At 41.9% G+C, this 20577-nt stretch overlaps 3 protein-coding genes and 1 pseudogene across 3 annotated transcripts; all 4 read left to right on the top strand.

Annotated features, from left to right (window-relative positions):
* The first annotated feature begins 97 nt into the window (after window positions 1-97).
* Window positions 98-3502, top strand: LOC117772766 (annotated as a pseudogene).
* A 1902-nt stretch (window positions 3503-5404) lies between these two features.
* Window positions 5405-9071, top strand: LOC117772758 (extracellular calcium-sensing receptor-like). Its single transcript, XM_034604186.1, has 6 exons — window positions 5405-5508; window positions 5825-6122; window positions 6257-7042; window positions 7145-7372; window positions 7468-7591; window positions 8142-9071. The coding sequence occupies exons 1-6, from the start codon at window positions 5420-5422 to the stop codon at window positions 9047-9049; spliced, it is 2433 nt and encodes an 810-aa protein (XP_034460077.1). The 5' UTR covers window positions 5405-5419; the 3' UTR covers window positions 9050-9071.
* An 896-nt stretch (window positions 9072-9967) lies between these two features.
* On the top strand, window positions 9968-13027 carry LOC117772760 (extracellular calcium-sensing receptor-like). Its single transcript, XM_034604188.1, has 5 exons — window positions 9968-10331; window positions 10510-11322; window positions 11405-11632; window positions 11760-11886; window positions 12012-13027. The coding sequence occupies exons 1-5, from the start codon at window positions 10077-10079 to the stop codon at window positions 12929-12931; spliced, it is 2343 nt and encodes a 780-aa protein (XP_034460079.1). The 5' UTR covers window positions 9968-10076; the 3' UTR covers window positions 12932-13027.
* Window positions 13028-16389: 3362 nt separating this feature from the next.
* Window positions 16390-19780, top strand: LOC117772761 (extracellular calcium-sensing receptor-like). The gene is given in 8 exon segments (XM_034604189.1): window positions 16390-16526; window positions 16617-16905; window positions 17063-17875; window positions 18262-18489; window positions 18644-18770; window positions 18863-19002; window positions 19005-19554; window positions 19557-19780. Coding segments are annotated over 7 exon segments (2337 nt in total). The 5' UTR covers window positions 16390-16526; window positions 16617-16650.
* The last annotated feature ends 797 nt before the right edge of the window (window positions 19781-20577 follow it).

The following is a 20577-nucleotide window of genomic DNA, read 5'->3' as shown; positions in this document are numbered from 1 at the left end:
CAAGACTTTTATTGTACTACTCTACCATGTTTTCTATTGTATATCATTTCATTTGCAGCATTTTATTCAGTGTAACATAGTAAGTACAAATGAATGCCTGATACATAATTCCTTGATGATTTCCCGAAGTTTATTTCAGTTTGCAAAGTGAAATCAAAACAATAAAATCTACATTTTCACTGACAAAAACATCCAACATTTACTTGTTTGGTTTCGTCTCCTGAGGCTTGAGTCCAGCCCCTCCTTGTTGTTGAAGGTGGATAAAGCCCCGCCACGAGACGCAGGGCTGGGTGACCAATAACCACTATGCCTTTATTGAGGCTGCTCCTCTCGGTTCTGCTGATTGGGAATGGAGCCGCCGTGTGCCGCCTGCAAGGCTCCGCACAACCACCTGAACTGGCCCAGGATGGCGACCTTGTTCTGGGAGGCATCTTTTCTTTTCGCACAGGGCAGGAATATGTAACTAACACATTTCAGACAGTTCCAGATGTACGAAAGTGCAAAAAGTATGTATTGTGTGCCCTGTATATAGCATATTTCCAATGTGTCTGTGTATGTTTGCCACTGTATTTGAGACTGCAACACACTGATCAATTATTTCACGTCATTTCTTTCTCACTACCTCAGCTTCAATCTCAGAGAATTCAAATTTGCTCAAGCGATGATCTTCGCTATAAATGAGATCAACAGAAATCCTGATATGTTGCCGAACGTCACGCTCGGCTACAGGATCTATAGTGACTGTGGGACCATTGACATACTGAGAGCTGCACTGGCACTGGTGAGCGGAGTGAAGGAGGAAGTCAGGGACAACAACTGCACTAAAGTGGAGACGGTGCAGGCTATACTGGGACATTCAGGATCCAGACCAACTATTGCATTTCAAAAAGTGGTTGGAAGGTTTCATATTCCTGTGGTAAGTAAAATAAAACAGGTGCATTAAGTCATATGTTAGATTCTGTTAATTGGGCTGCTGTAAACTTACTTTGGTCTGCAAATGTATAACTATAAGATTAATTTGAATGGTGATTCTGCCAAATCATTAAATGTTAATGGGTCTGTTCCAGTCACATGTTTCTGTTTTTCACTACAGATCAGCCATTTTGCCACCTGCGCCTGTCTGAGCAACAGAAAACAGTATGCCACCTTCTTCCGAACGATTCCCAGTGACTACTACCAGAGCAGAGCCATGGCAAAGCTGGTCAGGCTCTTCAGCTGGAACTGGATCGGGGCTATAGCTGTGGATAACAAATATGGCCACGATGGCATTAATGCATTTATCCAAAGTGGACAAGAATACGGCGTCTGCATTGAGTATTCTGAATCATTTTCATCGTCAGGTCCTCCTGAAAACCTGCAGAGAATAATAACGATCATTAAGCACGCCACCTCCAGAGTTATTGTAGCGTTCATGTCTCACAGAGAAATTAAGCTGTTGGCAGCAGAGTTGTACAAGCAGAATATCACGCGGCTGCAGTTTGTCGGCAGCGATGCCTGGATCACAGATCACTCTCTGACAGACAGTGAGGGGCACAGCATCCTGGAGGGTTCACTGGGCTTTGTCGTCAGCTGAACTGAGATCCCGGGGCTGGAGGAGCACCTGAGGCGGCTCCACCCCTCACAGTTCCCCCACAGTCAGTTTGTCAGGGATTTCTGGGAAGAGATGTTCGACTGCTCTCTGAATGAAAGTGCAGACCCACAGAGAAAGCCATGCAGCGGCTCTGAGAGCCTGCAAAACGTAGAATCACAATTCACTGATGTGTCCGAGCTGAGATTCACTAACAATGTGTACAAGTCAGTTCATGCAGCGGCTCACGCTCTCGACAACTTGATTAAATGTGAGGACGGTAAAGGACCCTTTGCCTCTGGGAGCTGTGCTGATCCCAAACACATTCAGCCTTGGCAGGTGAGAAAGCTCCAGCTCTGAGTGTCGGTGTGATAACAGCAGGAATCTGTCTTTTAATCTCTGTTTTATTTCTTAATTATAGGTTGTGCAGTATCTCAGCACTGTGAATTTCACCACCGGTGAGGGGGAGAGAGTTTATTTTGACAAAAATGGAGACTCACCGGCAAGATATGAACTCATTAATTTACAAATGGCAAACAAAGGAATTATGAAAGGAGTCACAGTTGGCCGTTATGACGCTTCTCTTCCAGAGAGTCATCAGTTCATAATGAATAACGTCCCAGTTGTCTGGGGAAACTGGCTCACAGAGGTAAAGGGGAAACTGAGGGTTGGACTCTTTAACTGTGTCCTGATTTACTGAAAACTGTTCCAAAAACCTAAAATTGTATTTATAAGTTGACTTTCTTATATTTCTGATGTGAACTCTGGCTGTGCAGGAGGCGCCTGTGTCAGTGTGCAGTGAGCGCTGTCTCCAGGGAACTCGTAAGGTCCTCCAAAAAGGACGACCAGTCTGCTGCTATGATTGCATACCCTGTCCTGCAGGAGAGATCAGTAATTCAACAGGTAAATGCTGTTGACCACTGCAGACAAAACATCTGTATTTGCAGAGAAAGAGACACAGAAAAAACACAATTTCATGACTGTTAAAACACATTTCTCTGCATTGTTTTTCATTTTGCAGATTCAATACACTGTATGAAATGCCCACCAGAATATTGGTCCAACGGCCAAAGAGATGCCTGCATCCCCAAAACAATAGAATTCTTGGTATATGATGAAATCCTGGGAACACTGTTGGCCGCGTTTTCATTACTGGGACTTTTTTTAACGATGATCACGACACTTGTCTTCTACTGCCACATAGAAACTCCACTAGTACGAGCCAACAACTCGGAGCTGAGCTTCCTGCTGCTCTTCTCCCTGACTCTGTGCTTCCTGTGCTCCCTCACCTTCATCGGCCGGCCCTCTGAGTGGTCCTGCATGCTGCGGCACACTGCGTTCGGCATCACCTTCGTCCTCTGCATCTCTTCTGTCCTCGGGAAAACTATAGTGGCGTTAATGGCCTTCAGGGCGACACTTCCAGGCAGAAATGTGATGAAATGGTTCGGGCCTGCACGGCAGAGGATCAGTGTTCTGGCATTCACTCTGATACAGGTTGTGATTTGCATTCTTTGGTTGACAATCAATCCTCCGTTTCCTTTTAATAATATGTATCTCTACGAGGACAGAATCATATTAGAGTGTGCACTGGGTTCAGCTGTCGGCTTCTGGGCTGTGTTAGGATACATCGGACTCTTAGCCATGTTGTGTTTCGTACTTGCTTTTTTAGCTCGAAAGCTTCCTGATAATTTCAACGAGGCTAAATTCATCACTTTCAGCATGTTGATATTCTGCGCAGTCTGGATCACATTTATCCCGGCTTACGTCAGCACTCCTGGGAAGTTCACTGTGGCTGTGGAGATATTTGCCATCCTGGCTTCAAGTTATGGAATGCTGTTTTGTATTTTCTTACCAAAGTGCTACATCATTTTACTAAAACCTGAGGAAAACATAAAGAAACATTTGATTGGTAAATTGACCTTGAGATCTCTTTGAGTTTTCTGTTATAACAACAATAACAATATATTTATCATCATTTTTCTGCGTTTCTTCGTAGTTTGTACATGAATCATATATATTATAATGTTATTATATTATACAGATACATTTACAGCTCGCACAGTAATTATAAGAAATAACTTAGCTGCTTATTTCGATTAAATGTAAAAGTAAGTTGTAGTTTTGCACAAAAATATTCTTTAACTCATGTGACTTGAACTAAACTAAATATATATATAAACACAAACAAGACCTGGAGAGTGGCACTGAATTGGTTTCATGTGACTTGCTTGGATACATTTTTTTCTTTGCACCTCCTATTAATATATGGATATTTAAAATGATGCGTGTGTTATTAAAATTGTAATAAAACTCAAATGTTACACAAATTATCCACTGATTTTGTGTTGCTCTTTACTTCCATGAAAATGTGTTTTTCTTAACCCCTTGTTATGAGTTTTCATAAATCATATGAAACACTAAGCTGTACATATAACAGACACATGATAAGTTCACAATGTGTCAGTCCCTGTGATTGATTTATGATTTAAAGTATAAACAAGCACAAACCATCAATTAAATATCAACACAAACTAAATACTTTGACCCACTGTATGATAATTATATGACATATGATATTTCAGCCCCATAGAAAGATTCAATGAGTTCTCGTTGTTGGCCCAAATGTCAGTTTGGGTCAAACCAGTTCTGCCTCTATGTAGATCTGCTAATGTATGAACTGTTATAAATTCAGTCATTAATAATTCCTTTGTGACTTGTATTGTTCATAAATAAACTATATACTTCATGACCTAATATGAAACGGGTCAAATTTGTTCAAGCCACAGAACCTAAGACATCCACTGGGATACACACTACGATACTAAAGCCCAGAAGGGTGAGAACTGTCATCTGCAAACAATGATTAGAATCACTCTTGCATTAGATACAGTGTGAATCAAATTGGAAATATGGTCTGGGGAGACTCTGAGGAAATGGACACCACTCTGTGCACAGCTAGGTTACGAAAATAAAAATAAATAAAAGTGTTCAGTTCCGGCACAGAAGTATTTAGACAGAGGAGTCATCAGAAAACATCAGAAAGACAAAGTTAGGGAACCGCCTGGTGAGCACAGGAGAGTAATTGCAGCTAACCAGCAGATGGTGGAGTCCAAAACCGAGATTTAAAAGAAACTTTTTTTACACTTGTTGTGTAAGTAACTCTCTCCCCCGTGTGACTCCTAACATGAAAAACAGCTACGATGATATTGTTTAAAGTATGTTACACTTCGCCAAGTTGCCAAATGCTTCTGTTGATGGAGACTGAATATTTGTAATAAAGAAGTTATTGCACATTTATAAGAAGGAGCCTCTCTGAAGTAATTTTTTTTATCAACTTTATATACAGTTAGCTTTATCATTCTGTTTAATGCAAATTTAAATTGAATTAGTTATCACATAGTATTAAAACAAAGTTTATTTAAAAATGGGGGGGGGGGGGGAGTTGCACATATGTGAATGTTCTTATCTGAAACACACACTAGTAAAAATATATTTAAAAAAGGCTACAACCCTTAGCTCTTCTTGTCTTTTGGCACCTCCCTCCTCTTGCCCCACCTCGCAGGTCCAGAGCGGTCCAGAGCGATGAATCATCACCATTCAGTTACAATTTTATATGCTGCTCATGAATGTATAAATACCAGTGCAAAGCGTCTGATTTAAACTGTGGCACATGTGATGCCACCAAGTGGTTTATTTCTCTAAGGCAGAATGACGTCCATTCAGAGGTGGCCGGAACAAGGGTGGGCACTTTTACAGCTGCTGCTGGTGGCGTCCTTCTCTCAGGCTGAGGAGCTGCAGTGCAGGCAGAGGGGGGATCCTGAGAACCCTCCACTGTCTCAGGATGGGGACATAATGTTGGGGGGAATCTTCTATTTCCACAGCAGCTGGAAAGACAGACAGGAAACCTACACTCACAAACCACTGCCACTGGAGTGCACCAGGTAAATTATGCAGTAGAAATCTATAATATGGAAAATATCTACTGGAGGAAATGAATAGAGATAGAAAAAAGGTTAAAACAAATATTATCAAACTAAGAAAATTGAAATGATGTTGTGTGCATTGATACCATCAGAGGCTTTCATTTAAACTGCTACGAGAAAAATACAATTGTTAGGCCAACTTAAAAAAAAAGCTTTGTTCAACTTATATTATTATATTCAAACAATTAATTATGATTTGAGAAACAAAACTGTGAAGTTGTCCATGCATTTTATTCAGGGTAGTCTTACTATATCTATAACTGTTTGCATTAAGTTTGAATTTCAGAGGGTTCCAGTTTGCCCAGGCTATGCTTTTTGCCATCGAGGAGATTAATAACACCACAGATTTACTGCCTGGCATCTCTCTGGGATATAAAATGTACGATACCTGTGGCTCCATCGCCAGAAGTGTGAGGGTTGCTCTGGCCTTGGCTAACGGTAACGATGTTGTATCTGCCCCCTCCACAACACCGTGTACCAAACCTGCACAGGTGCAGGCCATCATGGGAGAAACCTCCTCCTCTCCGTGCATGGCTATAGCTACCGTCATCGGGCCATTTCATATCCCAATGGTGGGTATGTTTCTTAAATGTATAATAGTTTTGACTTTTTTAAATCATTTTTCAGCTGCTTAGAGTAAATTAGGAGAGAATTTTTTTCTATTTTACATCTTTATCTTTAGAGGTAATTTCTTTTTTTCTTTTAGATCAGCCACTTCGCCACCTGCGCTTGTCTCAGTGACAAAACCAAGTACCCGTCCTTCCTCAGAACAATACCCAGTGACTACTACCAGAGCAGAGCCCTGGCCCAGCTGGTCAAGCACTTTGGTTGGAGTTGGGTTGGAGCCATTAGAACCAATGACGATTACGGAAATAACGGCATGGCTATATTCACAGAATCTGCCCGACAGCTGGGCATCTGTCTGGAGTACTCTGTGTCTTTCTTCAGAACAGACCCACCCGACAAAATACTAAAGATAATCAATCTTATAAAGACTTCCACCTCTAAGGTGATTGTTGCTTTTCTCTCTCACTTGGATATGGATGTGCTGATACATGAGCTGTCCCACCACAACCTGACTGGTTACCAGTGGGTGGGTAGCGAGAGCTGGATCTTTGATTCTCAAACTGCAGAAATGAATGGGCATCACATCCTGGACGGTGCCATAGGCCTGTCCATCCCCAAAGCACATGTCAGGGGCATGAGAGAGTTTATACTGAATGTGAAGCCGCTCAATTCATCCGGTAGTGAAATGTTTACAGAGTTCTGGGAGGCTTTATTCAGCTGTAAGTTCAAACAGTCCACAGGGAACCAGAGAAAATGTACCGGACGTGAAGATCTGACCCAAGTGCACAACAGCTTCACTGACATGTCTCTCATGCCGATATTTAACAATGTCTACAAAGGAGTGTATGCTGTGGCTCATGCACTTCATAGCATTCTTGGCTGTAACGAAACATGTAACGACAAAGTGCAGCTCAATCCATTCACTGTGAGTTCTTACACAAGAGATAAAGCTTCCACTCTTTTTTATAAGCAGTCTCTCTGTGATAGACATAGAGGATGTCCATTAACTATGATCTGTCTTCTTTAGATTTTACAGCGCATAGGAAGGATTCAGTTCAAAACAAAGGACGGAGACGAGGTTTACTTTAATGAAGATGGCGACCCAGCAGCAGAGTATGAAATCATAAACTGGCAGCGAGCAGAAAATGGCTTTGTGGAGTTTGTCACAGTCGGTCTTTATGATGCATCTTTACCTGCAGACAAACAGCTGAATCTGCACAATACGTCTTTAATCTGGGCACAGAACTCAAAACACGTCAGTATATACCCTGCAGTATAATTGTGTAGTTGCATCAAAATGAATACAAGTGAATGCACGTGTATTTCCTCAAAGTCGTTTTCTTCATGCAGGTGCCTGTGTCAGTTTGCAGTGAGAAGTGTCCCCCAGGAACCAGGAAGGTTCTCCAGAAAAGAAAACCTGTCTGCTGCTTTGACTGTATAAGATGTGCAGAGGGAGAAATAAGCAACGTTACAGGTCTAGTTCAATGCATTGTTTTTATCACTTTGCTGTTCCACAAATCAAAGTTGTCAGAGTCACGTACCAATCTTAACAAATGAAATATATCTGTTTTCTAATTTCCAAATCAGGGAAGGTTTCCTGGGGAAGGAAATGTGTAGTTTCTCTATTACAAATAAATGAAAAAATGATTTGTGAATTAAACATATCAAACAAAGCAAAGTGTCAGAAATCACCTAAATATATTATATGCATTTATAAGTTCAAGTCAAATTTGAAGACCCCATGTGAAAAGTGAATTAACAAAGTTATACCAATATGAATTATGCAGTAATGAGCCTGAAGCCTGCGAATAATCTAGCATATCTGCGCATCTACTTTTGGTTAGATGCCTGAAAAAAGGTCTGTGGCAATCACAAGATGAATGTCTTTTTATTCTAAAACATAAAATACAACAGTAAATGGCCAATGTCAGGGACATAGTGTAGACTTTGTGTGGATGCATCAAAAGAACAGTGAAATGAAACCGATCTACTCGGCAAGTCACACCTGCTTTAATACTTTTCAGATTCTGTCTCCTGTGTGCGATGCCATCCTGAATTCTGGTCGAATGAGGGAAGGGACACCTGCGTCAAGAAGGAGGCAGAGTTTCTTTCGTATAAAGAAATTATGGGAGCGCTGCTCACCGCGGCGTCCCTGTTTGGAACATGTATGACCGCAGTCGTGGCACTCATCTTTTTCAGAAACAGGAAAACTCCCATCGTCAGGGCCAACAACTCCGAGCTGAGCTTCCTGCTGCTCTTCTCCCTGACTCTGTGCTTCCTGTGCTCCCTGAGCTTCATCGGCCGGCCCTCTGAGTGGTCCTGCATGCTGCGGCACACTGCGTTCGGCATCACCTTCGTCCTCTGCATCTCCTGTGTCCTGGGGAAAACTATGGTGGTGTTAATGGCCTTCAGGTCGACACTTCCAGGCAGAAATATGATGAAATGGTTTGGTCCTGCACAGCGGAGACTCAGTGTTCTAGGGTTCACTCTCATACAGGTCATTATATGCATCTTATGGTTGACAATCTCTCCTCCTTTCCCATTTAAGAACTTTCAAGAATTCAAGGACAAAATCATCCTGGAGTGCGCGCTGGGCTCAGCTCTAGGATTCTGGGCCGTACTCGGGTATATCGGGATTCTGGCCATTTTATGTTTCATTCTTGCTTTTCTGGCGCGGAAATTACCTGATAACTTTAACGAAGCCAAATTCATCACCTTCAGCATGTTGATATTCTGCGCAGTCTGGATCACTTTTATTCCAGCCTATGTCAGCTCTCCTGGGAAGTTCAGTGTAGCAGTGGAAATCTTTGCTATTTTGGCCTCCAGTTTTGGACTCCTCATTTGTATTTTTATTCCAAAATGCTATATTATCTTATATAAACCAGAGAAGAATACAAAGAAGAATATTATGGGGAAGGGGGCACTAAAATAAATAGAATGGCACACAGTAAAGCACCTTACTCAAGCTGAACTCATAGATATCAGTCTTCTTAATATGCATGATTTATTTTTTATCAAGATCCACAAATCCTTCCCTGGTAAAACTGTGAAAATGTTGAAAAACACCCCATCTGGCAATGTTAAGAAAGTGGAAAAAAAAAATCCAGGTTCAGCCTCCTGATCTGTGTCCATAGCAAAATTGAATGGGTTCCTTCTTGACCCATACCGCATGATTTCACCAAGTTTCGTATAAATCCATAAGGGAAGTAAACTAAAGTGTGGTGGCCAAAGTGTTCTCCTTCCATTATTGTTTCTACATTATAACTGTTAAATAAACACCTGTATTCTATGTTTTACTCAAGACTTGTATTGTACTACTCTACCATGTTTTCTATTGTATATCATTTCATTTGCAGCATTTTATTCAGTGTAACATAGTAAGTACAAATGAATGCCTGATACATAATTCCTTGATGATTTCCCAAAGTTTATTTCAGTTTGCAAAGTGAAATCAAAACAATAAAATCTACATTTTCACTGACAAAAACATACAACATTTACTTGTTCGGCTTCGTCTCCTGAGGCTTGAGTCCAGCCCCTCCTTGTTGTTGAAGGTGGATAAAGCCCCGCCACGAGACGCAGGGCTGGGTGACCAATAACCACTATGCCTTTATTGAGGCTGCTCCTCTCGGTTCTGCTGATTGGGAATGGAGCCGCTGTGTGCCGCCTGCAAGGCTCCGCACAACCACCTGAACTGGCCCAGGATGGCGACCTTGTTCTGGGAGGCATCTTTTCTTTTCGCACAGGCCAGGAATATGTAACTAACACATTTCAGACAGTTCCAGATGTACGAAAGTGCAAAAAGTATGTATTGTGTGCCCTGTATATAGTATATTTCCAATGTGTCTGTGTATGTTTGCCACTGTATTTGAGACTGTAACACACTGATCAATTATTTCACGCCATTTCTTTCTCACTACCTCAGCTTCAATCTCAGAGAATTCAAATTTGCTCAAGCGATGATCTTCGCTATAAATGAGATCAACAGAAATCCTGATATGTTGCCGAACGTCACGCTCGGCTACAGGATCTATAGTGACTGTGGGACCATTGACATACTGAGAGCTGCACTGGCACTGGTGAGCGGAGTGAAGGAGGAAGTCAGGGACAACAACTGCACTAAAGTGGAGACGGTGCAGGCTATACTGGGACATTCAGGATCCAGACCAACTATTGCATTTCAAAAAGTGGTTGGAAGGTTTCATATTCCTGTGGTAAGTAAAATAAAACAGGTGCATTAAAGTCATATGTTAGATTCTGTTAATTGGGCTGCTGTAAACTTACTTTGGTCTGCAAATGTATAACTATAAGATTAATTTGAATGGTGATTCTGCCAAATCATTAAATGTTAATGGGTCTGTTCCAGTCACATGTTTCTGTTTTTCACTACAGATCAGCCATTTTGCCACCTGCGCCTGTCTGAGCAACAGAAAACAGTATGCCACCTTCTTCCGAACGATTCCCAGTGACTACTACCAGAGCAGAGCCCTGGCAAAGCTGGTCAGGCTCTTCAGCTGGAACTGGATCGGGGCTATAGCTGTGGATAACAAATATGGCCACGATGGCATTAATGCATTTATCCAAAGTGCACAAGAATACGGCGTCTGCATTGAGTATTCTGAATCATTTTCATCGTCAGGTCCTCCTGAAAACCTGCAGAGAATAATAACGATCATTAAGCACGCCACCTCCAGAGTTATTGTAGCGTTCATGTCTCACCGAGAAATTAAGCTGTTGGCAGCAGAGTTGTACAAGCAGAATATCACGGGGCTGCAGTTTGTCGGCAGCGACGCCTGGATCACAGATCACTCTCTGACAGACAGTGAGGGGCACAGCATCCTGGAGGGTTCACTGGGCTTTGTCGTCAGCCGAGCTGAGATCCCGGGGCTGGAGGAGCACCTGAGGCGGCTCCACCCCTCACAGTTCCCCCACAGTCAGTTTGTCAGGGATTTCTGGGAAGAGATGTTCGACTGCTCTCTGAATGAAAGTGCAGACCCACAGAGAAAGCCATGCAGCGGCTCTGAGAGCCTGCAAAACGTAGAATCACAATTCACTGATGTGTCCGAGCTGAGATTCACTAACAATGTGTACAAGTCAGTTTATGCAGCGGCTCACGCTCTCGACAACCTGATTAAATGTGAGGACGGTAAAGGACCCTTTGCCTCTGGGAGCTGTGCTGATCCCAAACACATTCAGCCTTGGCAGGTGAGAAAGCTCCAGCTCTGAGTGTCGGTGTGATAACAGCAGGAATCTGTCTTTTAATCTCTGTATAATTTCTTAATTATAGGTTGTGCAGTATCTCAGCACTGTGAATTTCACCACCGGTGAGGGGGAGAGAGTTTATTTTGACAAAAATGGAGACTCACCGGCAAGATATGAACTCATTAATTTACAAATGGCAAACAAAGGAATTATGAAAGGAGTCACAGTTGGCCGTTATGACGCTTCTCTTCCAGAGAGTCATCAGTTCATAATGAATAACGTCCCAGTTGTCTGGGGAAACTGGCTCACAGAGGTAAAGGGGAAACTGAGGGTTGGACTCTTTAACTGTGTCCTGATTTACTGAAAACTGTTCCAAAAACCTAAAATTGAATTTATAAGTTGACTTTCTTATATTTCTGATGTGAACTCTGGCTGTGTAGGAGGCGCCTGTGTCAGTGTGCAGTGAGCACTGTCTCCAGGGAACTCGTAAGGTCCTCCAAAAAGGACGACCAGTCTGCTGCTATGATTGCATACCCTGTCCTGCAGGAGAGATCAGTAATTCAACAGGTAAATGCTGTTGACCACTGCAGACAAAACATCTGTATTTGCAGAGAAAGAGACACAGAAAAAACACAATTTCATGACTGTTGACTGTTTAAACACATTTCTCTGCATTGTTTTTCGTTTTGCAGATTCAATACACTGTATGAAATGTCCACCAGAATATTGGTCCAACGACAAAAGAGATGCCTGCATCCCCAAAACAATAGAATTCTTGGCATATGATGAAATCCTGGGAACACTGTTGGCCGCATTTTCATTACTGGGACTTTTTTTAACGATGATCACGACACTTGTCTTCTACTGCCACATAGAAACCCCACTAGTACGAGCCAACAACTCGGAGCTGAGCTTCCTGCTGCTCTTCTCCCTGACTCTGTGCTTCCTGTGCTCCCTGACCTTCATCGGCCGGCCCTCTGAGTGGTCCTGCATGCTGCGGCACACTGCGTTCGGCATCACCTTCGTCCTCTGCATCTCTTGTGTCCTCGGGAAAACTATAGTGGTGTTAATGGCCTTCAGGGCGACACTTCCAGGCAGAAATGTGATGAAATGGTTCGGGCCTGCACGGCAGAGGATCAGTGTTCTGGCATTCACTCTGATACAGGTTGTGATTTGCATTCTTTGGTTGACAATCAATCCTCCATTTCCTTTTAATAATATGTATCTCTATGAGGACAGAATCATATTAGAGTGTGCACTGGGTTCAGCTGTCGGCTTCTGGGCTGTGTTAGGATACATCGGACTCTTAGCCATGTTGTGTTTCGTACTTGCTTTTCTGGCTCGAAAGCTTCCCAATAATTTCAACGAGGCTAAATTGATCACTTTCAGCATGTTGATATTCTGCGCAGTCTGGATCACATTCATCCCGGCTTACGTCAGCTCTCCTGGGAAGTTCACTGTGGCTGTGGAGATATTTGCCATTCTGGCCTCCAGCTTTGGACTCCTCTTCTGCATTTTCCTGCCAAAATGCTTTATAATCATGTTTAGACCTGAGCAGAATACCAAGAAACACATCATGGGAAAGACATCAAATAATGATATACATTATTGATCTATGATTTATTTATGTATTTATGTATAGAAGTGTTTTCTTTTCCTGCAGTTTTCTTCTTAATACCAAAGTGTAATAAATATTTAACCATAAAAATGATCCTGTTTTTTTTCCACATATCCTTACTCCAACGAAAGTAAAAAAGGGGAGACACCTCTGACAATAAGACAGTGTACAATAATAATAATAACAATACAGTTCTACTCCCAATTCTTTACATCTAATCACAAGTAGTGTTTACAGTGTGAGAAATATAAGTATATATATATACTTATTACAGTCTGCAATTTTAGAGAGACGTTTTATTAACCTAATAGAATCTTTATTGTCGGACGATAAAAATGCTCTCGAGCTCGACTGTGAAAACAAGTCAAACTGTAATAAAATAAAAACCTTCAAATGTCAATTTGACTTTCATCACCACACATGCACCAAACTAAATGAACAAACTCAGAAACGCACTCAAGATTTCCCCTGAATAAATGGAGGAAATTAATACAACAGCAAAACTGAATGAGACAGGATAAATATGAGAATAAAATAATAAAAACATTCTCAAACAAACAAAACAAACAGCAAATTAAAATACATGCTTGGGAGTGAATGACCCAGAGCAAAGACGTTGAAATACAGTTTCTGATTAACACAGCTGCACCTCTCCTTAGGTTTTACAATCTGACATCCAAAGAGAATTTGAGAACCTAAAGTTCAACAATAGTTCATATACAGGGGAGGTGAAGGGGAAATAAACGATTATAGCTTTTTACTTGGGATTCCAGGATGTATGTAGTTCTCCGTATAGAAGAAAAAGAGTGACTGCAGTTCACCATTGTGGCCAGAATTAGGGTTAATATGAGGGCAAGTGATCGGATGCTGAGAATGTGATCATGTTGGGTTTGATAATGACTTTAATGTTTGGGAATGTAGTTTTGAATCAGGTCAGGATTCACCATAATGTAATAACACTCTTACATGAAACCACAACTGCTACAAACTTATCACAACACGAAATGACCCCAATGATCCCTAGTTCAGAACAAATATTCAGGAGGAAATGTGGAACTGATAAACTTTACTATGGCACTAATAAAATAAGTTTCTGGTTAGTTGCAATAAAGCATGAGGCCTCCAGAGGCAGAATTCCCCCGACATGCGAAACAATACTTGCACAGACACTGTTACAAGTTCACACAAACAGTGATGCAATACGACAAAAACAAGTCTTATACATGTACACAAAAAACAAAGTTTAAAAAACACATCAGAATGAGACGAGCCCTCATCTGTTGTGCACATGCCTTTAATACCCGGGAGTTTGACTCCTGCGAGAAAACAAAGGAGCCGCTGGGCCCTGTAATGCAAACACAACAGATTGCTTCATCAGGAACAACAGGTGTCTTGTTTCCTCAAGCAGAAAAAACAGGCGCTTCATTAACGAACGCCTTTGTCACAACTTGTACATGTTCAATTTAAATTGATTAAGGGTTTGTTGTGATCTCTCTGACGGCCTCTTTACTTGTTTTCTCAGCTGTGACCTCAGGGTGATCTCTGCAATTCTTTGGCCTGTTAGTTTTCTTAATCACAGATTATAATTTAAAACAAGTAAACATGTTAATGCAGGGACTTTTATATGGTAGCTATTGTTTCTGATTATTCTTTAGTAAGACAACCCGAGGAGAGCTTGGAGGCCAGAAATCTCCATTGTGTTTCACTGTAGGTTCATATTAAAAGTTGCAAATCCTATATTTGGAAGGACATTTCCTAGCCCAAGAAAATGAATTATACACTATTAATATGTGCATGAGATCGTCCAGGTGCAGTAGCCAGGCCTGCATTGAACCATATGATTTACACTTGACCACTAAATTGCCATTGTTGTTATACAAATGTCAATATTTCTTTTATCACAAGTAGCTTGAAATAATAACAGAATGGGCCAATTTGGCTTCACCAGCCATTTCCTGACTACATGACTGAGTTATTTTTCTGCTTATTTCTGAAAAATAGGGACCTCCTGTTATATTCCCAGTTGCAAACATTCACAGTGAAAGTTACCCAGTACAACCCCTGACTGACTTGCTGGTTACTGAGCAGCTCCACTGGAATTTAGATTTTTTGCTTTAAGGACACCATTGTGATATTGATGACGGAGGAGTAACTCTGTCACTTTCCTCCAACCCAATAAAATCCTGCCAGACTGAACGAGTCCAGTCCGCTTCTCTGACCTTTATTTCACCACTGACGTCATGATCACAGATTTTAATATTATTTATTATTGTATATTTTTGGTGCATAAACTTGCTGACGGACACAACAGAATGCCGCTGCACATTTGTGCTGATGACAAATAAACTAAATAAATCACTAGTTGATTTTAGATTTGGTTTCTGCTTCAGAATGATCAACGTGTGGTGTCAGATTGTCTTACTTTATTATGGCAGTAAAAACGGGATCAAATATCTAATGTATATATTACTTAGGTTATCAGGTAAGACAGCATCTACATACTCACTGGGAAATGTTCAAATTGTTTCAAAATTGTGTCTTTGACCATGAGAAATCTGAATTTTGTTGTTGTTTCTAAACATTGTACTGTTAAAAGAGAAGGCTACACTAATTCAGATCAAACTATAGTGGCACTGAGCAGAGAGAAAACCTCCTGCAAGGCCCAACAGTTCCCTACAATTCAATCAAGCTGTGCTAAATGACACACCTCAAACTGTCAGCTTCCTGCATTTGTCTGATTTCTTTCATCAAGATCAGGAATTAACCCCGAAACAGTGATAATGTAAACAAAAATGCTCCCGAAATATTAATGAAATTGTATAAGAAAAAAATCCTGGATCTGCCCCTTGATCTACATCCACACAGAAAATATAATCATTTCTTCCCTGACTCATAACGCATTTTTCCACCAAGCTTTGAGGAATTCTGTTTTGTAGTTTTTTGGTAAACTTGTTCACAATCACACAAATCAACCAATGACAGAATGGACAGGTGGGAAAACACAGGTAATAAGTCTATTGTATTAAAAAAATTATATAGGACTAAATGTGGATTATTTATACAACATAACCAACATTGATGTTAATTGATTGATTACTGTTGTTTCATGAGGTTCATTGAATAATTGTGTTAAGACCTGAAGATTTGCTCAGATTTGAGATGTGGGCTGCATCTGCTTCTATAGTGAAAGCAAAATATAAGTAAACAATATATATTTGTGTGTATAACTATAGCATAATCCTCTATTACTGTACATACCACATCTGTCTTTTCCCTGGGGGTGTTTACACTCAGGTCTCTGCATGGATATGGATTTGATCATGCATATGCAGGGTATAAAGGGTGCAGTGGGGGACAGTGCTGAAGAAGCCAGCCTGCAGATGAAAGCCATGCCTCCGCTGAAGCTCGTCCTCCTGGTTCTTCTGATCGAGGGGGTGACTCCTGTGTGCCGGCTGCAGGGGACGGTGCAACCACCTGAGCTGACCAAGGCTGGAGACTTCACCTTAGGTGGCATCTTCACCTTTCGCACTGACTACAGAGGCAGTGTGCCCACATTTCAAACCTTACCCCATCCTCCACAGTGCCTGAAGTAAGTATGCGTTTTTGTGTTTGGAGTTTGATATCGTTCTCTGATGTGCGTTCTTGTTTAAATCAATCTAAATATGTGTTTTTTTTCTAGCATCAATGTAAGGGAATTCAAATTTGCCCAGACCATGATCTTTGCAATCGAGGAAATAAATCAAAATCCTGCAATTCTCCCAAATCACACACTGGGCTACAAGATATATAATTCCTGTGGAATGACAAACATCATCAAGGCTGCTATAGAGTTAGCCAGCGGGCACAGAGAGGTCATAGATGAGAGGAACTGCACAAAGGCTGACGCTGCCCTGGTTGTACTGGGCCACTCTGGCTCTGCACCCACCATGGGATTCGCTCGGGTTATAGGACGATTTCAGATACCAGTGGTAAGGATTGACCTTTGCTCCTTCAGTCTTTGTAAAATCATTCATCTTTTCATCACTGTCAAATGGTTGTGGATATGTCTAATTCTAGATTTTTAATCTTAGAGATGCTTTCTTTATATGTGGTATATGACATGTATTGTTTTTTACTTTGGCACAGATAAGCCACTTTGCAACCTGTGAATGTCTGAGCAACAGAGAGGAGTTTCCATCCTTCTTCCGAACCATTCCCAGTGATCTCCACCAGAGCCGAGCCTTAGCGAAGCTGGTCAGGCACTTCGGCTGGACCTGGGTGGGGGCTATAAGCAATAAAAATGACTACGGCATCAACGGGATCACTTTGTTCATACAAGCTGCGCAAGAAGAGGGGGTGTGCATCGAGTATTACCAGGCCTTTGAGCAGACGGGTCCTCTCAGCGAGTTGAGGAGAGTGGTTGAAACTGTGAAGCACTCCACCTCCAAAGTCATCGTGGCCTTCATGTCGCACAGAGAGGTTAAAGTGCTGGCAGCAGAGTTGCACAGACAGAATATCACGGGGCTGCAGTTTGTGGGCAGCGACGCCTGGATCACAGATCACTCTCTGACCGACAGCGAGGGGCACAGCATCCTGGTGGGCTCACTGGGCTTTGTCGTCAGCCGAGCCCGGATCCCGGGGCTGGAGGAGCACCTGAGGCGGCTGCGCCCCTCACAGTTCCCCGACAGTCGGTTTGTCAGAGACTTCTGGGAAGAGACGTTCGACTGCTCTCTGGGCAACGACACAAACACACAAAGAAAGACGTGCAGCGGATCGGAGAGCCTGCAGAATGTTGAAACATATTTTACAGATGTCTCAGAGCTCAGATTCACAAACAATGTGTACAAGTCGGTTTATGCAGCTGCTCATTCTCTGCATAACTTGGTCACGTGTGAAGGGAAGATGGGCCCGTTCTCTAATGGGAGCTGTGCCGATACTAAACACTTTGAACCATGGCAGGTGAGGAAGAAAACAAAAGAGTTGTTGATCTCTAATATCACTTGTTCTAATGTCTCATAAATACAGAGGCAGAGAGAGCTCAACGCACTGCGAACTAAGAAAACACACAAAACAACTTCATCAACACATGTGCTGCAAAATGTCACAACACACGAAAAGACAGCATTAAACTACCGCCAGGTTCACTGAAGCACGCATGTGTCGTGACTTTTGCAGCACATGTGTTGATGAAGTTGTTTTCTTAATTTGCACGTGTTTATTCTATTTGCGTGTCTTTTTTCTTAATTTGCAGTGCTTTGAGCTCTCTCGGCCACCGTACATAAAAGTCAAGTTAAACAGAGAAAAAGATAAATCTGCATTCGATTCATCCTCTCTCGTCTTTACAGGTGCTGCATTATTTACAGAATATCAACTTCACAACAACTCAGGGGGAGAGAGTGACTTTCGACCAGAATGGAGATTCACCAGCGAGATATGAACTCATAAACTTGCAGCGTGTCACTTCAGGCACCGCGCATGTTTCCACCGTCGGTGTTTTCGACGCCACTCTGCCCGGCGAGCACCAGTTTGTCATGAACGGTGTGAAGATAGTTTGGGGTGGAGGAAGTTACACGGTACAAATTCATGTTGCTTTGTTCTCACATTTCTGGGTTGTCAGTCACAATGTGCTGCTCCACAACATTGTATAATCCATAGAATTGACTGAGATACAAACCCCAATAGAATTTGCAGTGTATGGGTCACATACAAACTCCTCAACATGTGCAGCAGGTGCCTGTGTCCGTGTGCAGTGAGAGCTGTCCCCCTGGAAAACGCAAAGCCCTGCAGAAAGGAAAACCTGTCTGCTGTTATGACTGTGTGCCGTGCGCTGAAGGAGAAATCAGCAAAATTAAAGGTTAAAGAAAAGAAAAAGAAATTTCACAAATTGAATAAATACTCTAAGTTAGCTTTTGATCTAACCAGCTTCATTGTCTCTTTCAATAACAGACTCTGTGGACTGCTTCAAATGTCCCATTGATTACTGGCCGAACACCAGAGGAGACACGTGCATCTTGAAGGAAATTGAATTTCTGTCCTATGCAGAGTTCATGGGGATCATTTTTAACATTCCTTTGTCTGCTGGGAGCCAGTTCTGACCGTTGTGATAGCATTGGTGTTCTCTCACTTCCGGGAATCTCCCATTGTCAGGGCCAACAACTCGGAGCTGAGCTTCCTGCTGCTCTTCTCCCTGACGCTGTGCTTCCTGTGCTCCCTGACCTTCATCGGCCGGCCCTCTGAGTGGTCCTGCATGCTTGCGGGCCACACTGCGTTCGGCATCACCTTCGTCCTCTGCATCTCTTGTGTCCTCGGGAAAACTATAGTGGTGTTAATGGCCTTCAGGGCGACACTTCCAGGCAGAAATATGATGAAATGGTTCGGGCCTGCACAGCAGAGACTCAGCGTTCTGGCGTTCACTCTCATACAGGTTGTGATTTGCATTCTTTGGCTGACCATCAATCCTCCTTTTCCGTTCAAAAACATGAACCACTATAAGGAGAAGATTATACTGGAGTGTGCGCTGGGTTCAGCTGTCGGCTTCTGGGCTGTGTTAGGATACATCGGACTCTTAGCCATTTTGTGTTTCGTTCTTGCTTTTTTGGCTCGAAAGCTTCCTGATAATTTCAACGAGGCTAAATTGATCACTTCAGCATGTTGATATTCTGTGCAGTCTGGATCACATTCATCCCGGCTTACGTCAGCTCTCCTGGGAAGTTCACTGTGGCTGTGGAGATATTTGCTATTCTAGCCTCAAGTTATGGACTTATTTTCTGTATATTTATACCCAAATGTTATGTTATTTTACTGAGACCAGAGCAAAATACCAAAAAGCACATGATGGGCAAAACAAAAGATATTCAATATTGATTTCTCATATTTATAATATTACTTAGTATATTTGTGTCAATTAAAGTTATAAGATTACAACAAAATTGCAATAAAATTAACAAAATACTGGATTCCTAATATTATATAAATGTAACACTGTATGCAGTACATAATCTACGATGGTAGATCACCAATAATCATTTTGAAATGTATATTATTTTGTGTTTTATATTAAAGAAATTGTGAGCAGTTTGCCTCTTTATCATTGATTTTTTTTTTTTTTTCATAAGAACAAGAATATTATTTTACTGTTTTTACTCAGAATGGTGTGGAAAACAAAAAACATGCAGATCTGTGGGTGCAAACACTGTGTTAATAAGAGACGCCAGAGGAGGATATAGGAAATGTGGTTATTGCTGATGGCAGAAAAGCTTCAATAGCTCAGAAAACCATTCTTTCAAACTGGTGAGTAGAAAAGCACAACCACAGAAGACTACATCTGGTTCCACTCCTGTAGGCCAAGGAGTGCACATGTTCCGAACCAGTCAGATAAAACTGGAAAACCCTTCACTTGTCTATGGACCAATTTGTCATTAACAGGATGAATCTATAGACTCTAAACCTGCACACATCTTCGGCCCCTATGACCAATAAATAATGGTTTGAATGCCACAGTGGATCTGAGTATCACTGACTACTGTACTACTATTACTACTCCCTTTCAGGGCCACAGCTCACCGTCTTCCACTACTTCCACCATGATTAGAAACCATCAGTGGTCTTTATTGTCCAGATCACAATCCAGTAGGTCACCTTTGGGATGTGGTACAACAGGA

Source organism: Hippoglossus hippoglossus, chromosome 13 (assembly GCF_009819705.1).
Source record: "Hippoglossus hippoglossus isolate fHipHip1 chromosome 13, fHipHip1.pri, whole genome shotgun sequence".
Taxonomy (NCBI): Eukaryota; Metazoa; Chordata; class Actinopteri; order Pleuronectiformes; family Pleuronectidae; genus Hippoglossus; species Hippoglossus hippoglossus.
The sequence above is the reverse complement of the archived record's forward strand: the minus strand, read 5'-3'. Positions and strand labels throughout refer to the sequence as shown.